Source organism: Hippocampus bargibanti, linkage group LG04 (genome assembly GCF_051943395.1).
Source record: "Hippocampus bargibanti isolate YZ-2025 linkage group LG04, ASM5194339v1, whole genome shotgun sequence".
NCBI lineage: Eukaryota > Metazoa > Chordata > Actinopteri > Syngnathiformes > Syngnathidae > Hippocampus > Hippocampus bargibanti.
The window spans coordinates 16,682,094-16,691,207 of NC_142737.1; the positions used below are offsets into that span (position 1 = coordinate 16,682,094).

Genomic DNA, 9,114 nt, shown 5'->3' on the forward strand with positions numbered 1-9,114 from the left:
GTCATCAACCTCAAATTCAGGATAATTTATCAAAGCCAAAAAAATCTTACCTTTTCAATACCAAGTTCTTTAACAGCCGAAGTGACAATCTCATCGATCACATCAGCATGTTTATGAAGATCCATGGCAAACATGTTCTCCAGGGTAAAGCTGCATTTGTTCATCTCAAAGCTCGTGCCAGTCCTTTGCATCAATTGTTTCCAGTGTCTGTTGCACAAAGTTTAAACATGATATATCAAATATTGACACACAAACTATTTCAATCAGTCATGTCGAGAAAGAGAAAAAGATAAAATCACATAAGACAATTTGACATGATGATAGGGGCAAAACTGGAACCTGATCAACACCCACCATGGGAATGGGAAGCTCTAGCTTTACACACCGTAAGTGACAGGAAATGACCAGATAAAAGTATATTATGTGATGTGTTGCTGCAATATTGGCCTTGTGTTCGGCCAACTAAGCAGACAACTACATGACATGACACTTTTAAATCTGATAACTTTTATTCTGTCTATTCTCTATCAATTATGAGTCAGAAGAAAATGAAAACAAGTCGCCTCGGTGAAGGTGAAAAAATGTTTTGGCCAACTGAGGGCATACCTTTCTCTGAGAGCTTCATTCTTCAGGTCCAGTAGAAATGGAAAAGAATCTCTGAATTCCTTCATTCTGCCCTCAACAAAGCAGGCCACAGGCAGGGCTTGCACATCTTTGGGCAGCTTCCTCAAATTTTGGAAAAAAACTTCAACACCTTCCTGAAGCACGTGGATATCTAAGTCCACCCACAAGGTCTGAGACCACTTGCTCTTTGCAACCTAAGAAACAATATCAGCATCCAAAAATATGATGAGACACCCCACCAAAAAAGCAAATGTTTTATTTCTGTGATTTTAAAAGACAATTTAAACCAGACCTTTTGATCCCGGTAGACATCATAAATCTGCTTTAAACCATTCATGTCTTTTTGTATGCTGACAATCTTTGGATACGCGAGGACGGGAAGGTCCAATAGCTTCTCAGCATTAGCCAGCTCCTGCCGTCCCGCCACCATGTTGGCAAGCTCTGCTTCATATGAGTCCATTAGTGCTAACCCTACAACGAAAGAAGTCATGGTTCAGTTCAATGCACTGCCATTCAATAACATTCTTCACAATCATTCTGGGTACAGATTTCAAAAGACTAAATACCTTGATCTAAATCATTCCCAACAGCTCCGGGACCATGCATGTTAAAACTTTCAAAAAAGATGGACAACTCCTCTTGAAAGTCTTCTGCCATCCTTTTTGTCGTCTTTATGTATAAGACGTGATTGCGAAAGTAAGAAACATCATAGTTGTTGCTTTAAATGATGAGATGTATAATGGGGACTACTGTTGTACTCACCTCTTTGAATGATATCTTTACATCAGTCAGACTAAAATCCACTTGCCTGGATTCTGCAAAAAGGTCACTCCAAATCTGGTTAATATTTTCCATCAGTTCCAGTTCAGCTTGTTCAACCTACACGAAAAAAAAAAAAAGTCTCAAATGTTCTGAAAAATATTGACCGAATGTGTTGTTTCACACAAAAATAAAATAAAATTAAAATTAAAAGCTCAATTCCAATACAATACCTCCACTTTGTACATTACTAGTGTTCTGTATTTTTCTTGAATATCTGTGATGCACAACTCCACATTAAGAGACATGTCTCGAATGTTTGACACAGTTCCAAGAACATTCTTCAAGTTCTGAAAAGTGTCAGGACTCTGTTTCAGCTTTCCAGAAAGTTGCTGTGGAACACAAATAATCAAAAGGATGATTAAAATTGGTTTTAAAAAATTACCATGAAGTTATGTTACCATTAGGTCGTCTTTTAAGTTGAAGAGTTCATCTTTGGCAGATTTATTGAGCAATCTCCCCAGTGAACTGATCCAGTACTTTGCCATCTCCTGCACAGTTCGGCGCAGTGGCTCCAGGTTTAGTTGGATAATGTTTACATTCTCAAACGAAGGCTCTTCAGCCACCATTTGATGTATGTGTTCATAAAACTGAAACCTCTTATCATACATGACACACGTTGGATTTTGAGCAGCAAACCTTTCGCAGACTGTGGCTTTGTCCCTTTCCCATAGAGCTTGATACTGTTTCCAGTGGTTAAGGTACTGGTCGACAGAAAGCAACAACTGCTGTACGTTCTGGGACACCTCAAGTGCACTTTCATTGATTTGTGGATGATGACACACTTCTTCATAGAAGCTGAAGGTCACCAAGTCATCACCATCTACATGCTGTGGTGGGCACTCAATGCAGGTTCCATTCATCCAACGCACAAATTCCTGTGGACAGATTTCACACACAGATGAACATCCTCGGCTTAAAATTTACGGTGGCTCACATAAAAGGAAATAATGGTCCTACTTTGGTGCACTCAATACAATCTCGGATACGCTGCATAAGTAGCTGGTATATCTCGTTTATTTTAGGCTGCAACAAAATCTTGGGGGCAGAGAGGATGGCATCGATACGGAAGAGAGGGTCACTCCCCATCACCACAGCATTGAAAGCCTTTATGTTCCTGAATGTGAAAATCAACACAATGCTTGTTCAAGAGGTCGATGATTGTGTGATGGGTGATAATTGTTCCTGTTTTACAGGACATTACCTCAGGATCATGTGTATGAGGGAATTGTGCACCTTGCGTTCCCAGAATACATAGTAATTCGACATACTGGTGCACTTGCTAGTGTTTGTCTCCATGATCAAGTGTTCCACCTTTGAGATGACAGGTCCAATGTCAGCGTATTTTCTTTTCAACAAATTCACTGTTTTGATCTGCTCTCTATCAACATGTTCGCAAAACTCCTTGACACCTGAAAGAATTATGCACTATGATTGTAATCAATGCAATGTATGACATTGATGACACATTTGAGTATTTTTGTTGAATATACTTGGTAAAAGGTCCATCTTGTCTGGAGCAGGGAATTTCAGGAGGTCTGCCATCGTGATTGATTGTAACTTGGCTTCAATATCTTTCTCATTGTTCTCTATTTGACTGACAATTGACTCAAATTTTGAGAGCTCCTGGTTGGCCTCAATTATGAAATCTGCAATTGCTAAATTGAAACATAAGGGCATTACTTTCATGTCAGAGATTTTTTTTCTGAAATTAGATGTCAACGAATAGTTTATCGTCATACCTAAGGAACTCCAGTTCAATCTCTTGCATCCTGACAACAAGAGCATTTCAATCCTTTTGATGATTTGAGACAACATGCCGATCTTTGCATCACTCAGACTATCAACTGTAGAGTTATAGCTGCTGACAAGATTGTTTAGATCATGCCTGTACCTGTGTTGAATATGAAATGCAGAGTTTAGAATGTGGTATTTTTTGTGGTATTTTCTCAGTATTGGTGAGTATGACTACCTTATGAAGTTGAGCTCCTGCAGAGTCACGTTTTGAGCAATCTCTGGCATAGAGAAGGACATTAAGACCAAGTTTTTTGTCTCTGAAATTACTGTCAAGATCTCCGGTGGAAAGCTGGCACAATATCGCCGACACTTTTGTAAATTGATTTCAGACTTGGCGGAGATGACCTAAAGGATGAATTTCAAACTAATGTCAATCTCAAGAAATACAACATAGCAATAATTTTCTCCATTGCGGGATCATTAAGATAATACGTACCGGCCCGCTCTGGACATGGCTTTCATTTTCAATGATAGCCAAGATGGGTGTCTTCAGTAACAATGGCAAGTTGCATTCAGTATCACACACCCATGACCTATACTTTTTAACAGCATACTCATTCATTTTTCTTGCCATTTCCAAATATTTGTTTTTTGCCTAAGAAAAACATCACAACAGCCGCACAAAATTTTGGAATGATTCTTCAATTCTGTCTAAAATGAATATTAGTTGCTAGACTCAATATAGCAATGCAAAAGTTGAATAACTCACCAGTTTTCCCATTTCACTCTCCAAACAAGCTGGCATTGTCAGCAGAAGACGCATTCCTTCTTTTACATGGTGAAAAAGGGAATGTGTCCATCTGATGCTGCCTGCCACGGGTGGCTCATTCTTATTTATTTTTGGTTTATTTTTATTGTCTTCAAAGATTTCATTCACACTGTCCACCTATAGAAAATAGCATGGATAATACAGAGATCACACACTTCATGATCTTTGTGATCTATCCGGTGTGCTGGGAAAGACACTTTGTCAGGAAATCAAATCTCAGGGAGGATTAAATCCTCTGCAGCTTTACCGTACATTTGCACTATGAGTTGTGGCCAAGAAAAAAAAACATCATGGATGCAAATGGCGGAAATGCGTTTGTTCCATAAGGTGTCCAGACTATCCCTTAAAGACTGAGTGAAAAACGTTGGAAGAAATGGCGACGGACAAGGAAGTCTGGGGTTTCCTGCCTTTGATGCTGCCACCATAACCCACAACCTCAGATGAGTGTAACACAATGGAAGGTTGCTGCACAAACAATACTGAAAAACATAAACATGAACTGGTCGTCTGATAATTTCCCTTGCTCAACTCATTCACTGCCAGACATGTGCAAAAATGTGACCACTGGGCTGAAGATGTTGAAGTACTCATCCAAATTCTGCATTAAACAGTAAAAATATTAAAAATGGAGCCAGGGTTTTTGTCAGTATCACTCAAATTCGAGGAGAATTCCAATTGAGAATATTGAGTTTTAGGACAACAAAAATGTTCAATGCAGTGTCAGAAACCTTAGACTATCTTCTTTCATCAGAAAAAAAGTTAATTCCTAAATTATATGGGTCTGGAGTTATATGAGCTTCAAGTGAGGGTGCTGTCCAAAATACAATGCAATACAGTTCACTGTACAATACATATTGGTTTATAAAGCGCTTTAACAACAGCTGAAGCTGGAACAAAGCGTTAACATGGAAAAAAGGTAAATGCTGCCCCTTGTGGAAAGGAAGAAAACGTTGCCAGAGGTATGGAGAGCGCTTTATCGGCACCCCAGCAAGAAAAACAATAACCCGAACAAATTCTGGAATGGCGCTCTACGTCATAGTTTCAATTCCCGAATAAATTCGGGAATGGCAGTGAATGAGTTAAAAATGTTTGGTAAATAAATGTATGGTTATTAAAAATGTATAGTTATTAAACATATGCAAGACCAGTCATCTTTAACAAACCTCTTTGCAATACTGAGCCAGAAGGTCATGTGTCTTCTTCAGCAAATGCTTATTGATGGCTGGTCGAGATTGAATATCTTTGTACTTCGCAAGCATTCCAAAAGCAGCAGTTGAAGAGCGCAGTGACATGAAAGACTTGTCAATAAAGGCAATCACCTCCCTCTCCATTGCCTGATAAATCACAAATACAAGGTACAGAACAGCATTAATCCAAGTTAACATGTGGAGCCTATGGTGACATTACATGTGAATTCCAAACTTACAAAAACACTGCTGTTGAAGTTTTGCATGATGATTTTCCAGCTGCTCATCTTGCAGATATTGAAAGGATCGAATGTGACTTCCTCAAAAGGCATGATTAGGTTGTCTATTTTAGCCAACAACTCATCAAAACGTTTTGGATCCAAAGTCACACTTCTTAACTCTGGGCTGAAGATGTTGAAATACTCATCCAAATTCTGCATTAAACAGTAAAAATATTAAATATGGAGCCGTTGTTACATATTGTTTTCTCAAACAACAATATGAACTCTGACCTGGAAAACATTGTACAAGTCCTGGCAGATAGTGGCCATGTAATCTGTTTTCTCAAACAGCTTTCTACTGTCAAACTCCCAACGTTGACCAGTGCCTCCTTGTTCAATTTCGGCACGCACTTCAAAGTAGGATGACTTCCACAAATCCAGAACTTGCTTTGCATCATTTACTTTGGATTTTGCCACCTTTCTTTCATCTCTGTCCAGGTGACACAAAAAGACTCCCATGACAGAAAATGGAAATAATAGTCATGTCATCTATCAATAAAATCCACCTACTTGAACAGGACTTGGATGTCAATGACGTGAGCCACATGCTCTGACAGTTGCCAAACGATGCGCGCCATCAGAGGGACCATGCGTTCATTTTTGTTATAGTGGGTGGATATTAACCACACAATTTGTAAGCTGTTCATCAGTGATGGGATGGTCTCCCGAATTACATTAAAATTTGCTCCCGTGGCCAAATTCTATGACAGAAGAACTTGGTGAATTATTTCTAATATTCTTTGTGTGAATATTTTTTCCGCTTTTCCAAACACATATATTTCATGAAATTTTAATAACACATTATACCGATAGCTCACCTTGAAATGCCTTTCCAGCGTTTGGAGGAAACGAACATTTTCGTCTGCCTCCGTGGAGTATTTAACAAGTTGAGCCTCTGTCACCTCCATGGTGGGAATCACACCTGCTTTTGCTTTGGTCAGTACCAGCCGAATCTTTTTAATCACAGGTTGATTAAGCCTCATTCTCAGAGCATTCAGGATGGAGACACGGTCCTGCCAAAAAACAATTTCTGCCATCGGACTAGGTGTCTGGGGCTTCTTTTTTTCTTGCTCCTCAATAACGACAGTAATCTTAGTCTGCCAGTTCATCACACACTGTTCCAACTTTTCTATTACTGCAGAATTGGTCAGCAGGTCACTAACATCTGGCGTCAGATCTAGATCTGGGATGCTCAGTGCAATGCCATCTGCGATAAATATGTAACAGACACATTTCAGTCAAGACGTTACTCAACACTGACATGGATATGATGGAAAATGGAAATGCATGCTTTCATTGGTCCATATGTAGCATATGTATTTGCAATCATTTATGAACCAGTCCCAAACACTGCTTTTTAGTACTATTCAAGAAAGAATGACATGTACGATCATAACGTGTCTTTTAATTTCACTTCTTAAAGTATTGATTATTACCGCCAACAAGAGAAATTTTATTTTTTACTTGGAAAATAAAAACAACCCTCACCGAATTTAAAAGCTGCAAATTGACATGAAAAACAAACCTTGAGTTTTAAGCTGTTGAATAGTTGAATTGACCAAAGCCAAAAACTTGTGCGTGCTATTGAGTAACTCATTACGACTGGGTGCTTGGTCACTTGTCTTAGTTGGGCTTTCTTCATCATGACTGAATTCTTCACATCGAAAAGTGGCTTCAGCCTTTGTTTTCTTCAGCTGATGAGCAGTAATTAATGGAATATAGATCTAAAAAAAAGTACATACGGTGTAATTTATCTTGGTAGATTTGTTCATAGTCCCTTTCATCTTTTTTGCTGACAGTTTTGTGACTGTCAGGCTCACTTACATGTACAAGTTTTTTCTGCAGTGTTTGCAGGTTGTGGCCATTATGCAAACCGATCTCGAAGAACTTGGGCATCAGATGATTGGCTTCAATTATATCAAGTGGTTCTTCAATGGTCACTGAAGAAGAACACAGATTACAATGCATTGGTTTCCCCCTAAAAAAATATCTTGACGCTGCTCTTACTCTTTGTAGTCCTGAGGAAGTATAAAACTCGAGATTTGGCAAATTTCTCTGGAACTCGGTTGATAGCCATGTGAAGCTCAGTGTGATAAGCTTGTTGGTGAAGTGCCTGAAAAGACAGGTTTATTTATTTTGAGCATCACGTGTACCAGGTTTTTTAATGCGGTTTTATTCAATCTCACATGTCTGATCGTTTGTTCAGGGATCTTATTTCCTCTTTGAATCTCTGATTCGTTTTCATGATCCAAAGAGTCACTGCAGTTGCTGTTTTCTGAAGTTACAATGGTAACATTAGAGTGTGGATATTTGACAGAACATTCAAATTAATTCATGAAAAAATTATTACACCCACCTTGTGGAATTTGAACATCAATCTCCTCCTCTCGGACAGTTTTTATAAACAGAAGGCACGATACGGTGTTTTCTTCAGAAACGACATTTAAATAACGAATAAGTTCCTCCTCCTCTTTTCCATCTCTCCGACTCAGAAGTTCGTCAAAACATTTGTTTTCGATTAAATTGAAACACGCACGAACTCGCTGTCGTATCCATTCCACGCGGGTGTCGTAGTGGGCCATGACTACAAATTGATGTTTCTTAACGTTGTAAATTGGAAAAATTTGATACGCGTACGCGGTGGATCAGTGCCATGTACGTGTCGTCCCCAGCAACCAACAAACCGAGGGACTTCCTGCTCCAAGACAAGAGAGAGGCGCAGCGGCCGGAAAAGCTCATTGGCTCTTTCTTTTGGCACCTGTGCATATTACTGCATGTTCCATAAAATGCCTTACATTGGTCAACTCATATTTCACATTAACAGGTTTCGACAGACTGTTTTTTGGTTCGCTGAGCTTTTGGAGGACCCATGCATGGATGGCAAATTGCCCTGTGCATTTTTTCTAAGAGTGAGATACACATTTGCTCCAGAATGTCTTTAGAGCCTTGACATTTCATCATTGCTTGCATAGATTCAAGATACCCTGCGCTCTGTAATGATATGAGCAAATTGTATTTGCATGTTCTACTAGTGATGCCTGGCTTTAGATCAAAGGAGCATGCGCGCTGCTGCAAGTCAGTCTGATGAGAGCCGACGAGAGCCACACATGTCAATTGCCTTCTCCCTCCAATTAACACAGCCGTCCTAATAAAGAACCTCAACTCTATCCAGAAGTTGTATCATTTACCGAACCCCCTTACACAAAGCAACACATGGTGTCAGAAGTGGGATTGCAAAACAAGTGTTTTCTGATAACGGTCCACAATTCGCCAATGAGAAGTTCAGAAAATTTGCGAAGGAGTGGGACTTTAAACACATAACCTCAAGTCCACATTTTCCACAATCCAATGGCTTGGTGGAAAGTTCTGTCAAGACTGTGAAAAGGCTGATGTACAAGGCAACAGACAGTGGAACGGATTTCTACCAGAGCTTGCTGGTGTATCGCACAACGCTGCTCGAGTGTGGTATGTCCCCGGCCCAGCTACTCATGGGACGCGTGCTGAGATCCAACTTACCCAAAAACCTGCTAAAGGCAAAGGAAGGGGAGAAAGTGAGGAAGATCAAAGAACAACAGAAACAAAAACAAAAGTTCTACCATGACAGAGGAACACGGAACCCACCTGAACTACACACCGG

General features: G+C 39.7%; 1 protein-coding gene across 1 annotated transcript in view; it reads right to left on the reverse strand.

Moving 5' to 3' along the window:
• Positions 1–8,139, reverse strand: part of LOC148899277 (dynein axonemal heavy chain 10-like) — a 35,752-nt gene extending 27,613 nt beyond the window's left edge. Inside the window, exons 1-24 of the mRNA XM_088994393.1 lie at positions 7,834–8,139; positions 7,664–7,752; positions 7,485–7,590; positions 7,302–7,417; positions 7,003–7,201; positions 6,296–6,684; positions 5,988–6,178; positions 5,709–5,907; positions 5,436–5,630; positions 5,173–5,343; positions 3,950–4,126; positions 3,677–3,835; positions 3,416–3,585; positions 3,186–3,337; positions 2,937–3,101; positions 2,648–2,855; positions 2,404–2,560; positions 1,845–2,321; positions 1,617–1,775; positions 1,387–1,503; positions 1,191–1,293; positions 917–1,095; positions 607–818; positions 51–207 (exon numbers count right to left, since the gene is read on the reverse strand). Coding sequence (XP_088850519.1) covers positions 51–207; positions 607–818; positions 917–1,095; positions 1,191–1,293; positions 1,387–1,503; positions 1,617–1,775; positions 1,845–2,321; positions 2,404–2,560; positions 2,648–2,855; positions 2,937–3,101; positions 3,186–3,337; positions 3,416–3,585; positions 3,677–3,835; positions 3,950–4,126; positions 5,173–5,343; positions 5,436–5,630; positions 5,709–5,907; positions 5,988–6,178; positions 6,296–6,684; positions 7,003–7,201; positions 7,302–7,417; positions 7,485–7,590; positions 7,664–7,752; positions 7,834–8,059 — 4,473 coding nt within the window. The 5' untranslated portion in view covers positions 8,060–8,139. The remainder of the gene's footprint in view (positions 1–50; positions 208–606; positions 819–916; positions 1,096–1,190; positions 1,294–1,386; positions 1,504–1,616; positions 1,776–1,844; positions 2,322–2,403; positions 2,561–2,647; positions 2,856–2,936; positions 3,102–3,185; positions 3,338–3,415; positions 3,586–3,676; positions 3,836–3,949; positions 4,127–5,172; positions 5,344–5,435; positions 5,631–5,708; positions 5,908–5,987; positions 6,179–6,295; positions 6,685–7,002; positions 7,202–7,301; positions 7,418–7,484; positions 7,591–7,663; positions 7,753–7,833) is intronic.
• Positions 8,140–9,114: the final 975 nt, after the last annotated feature.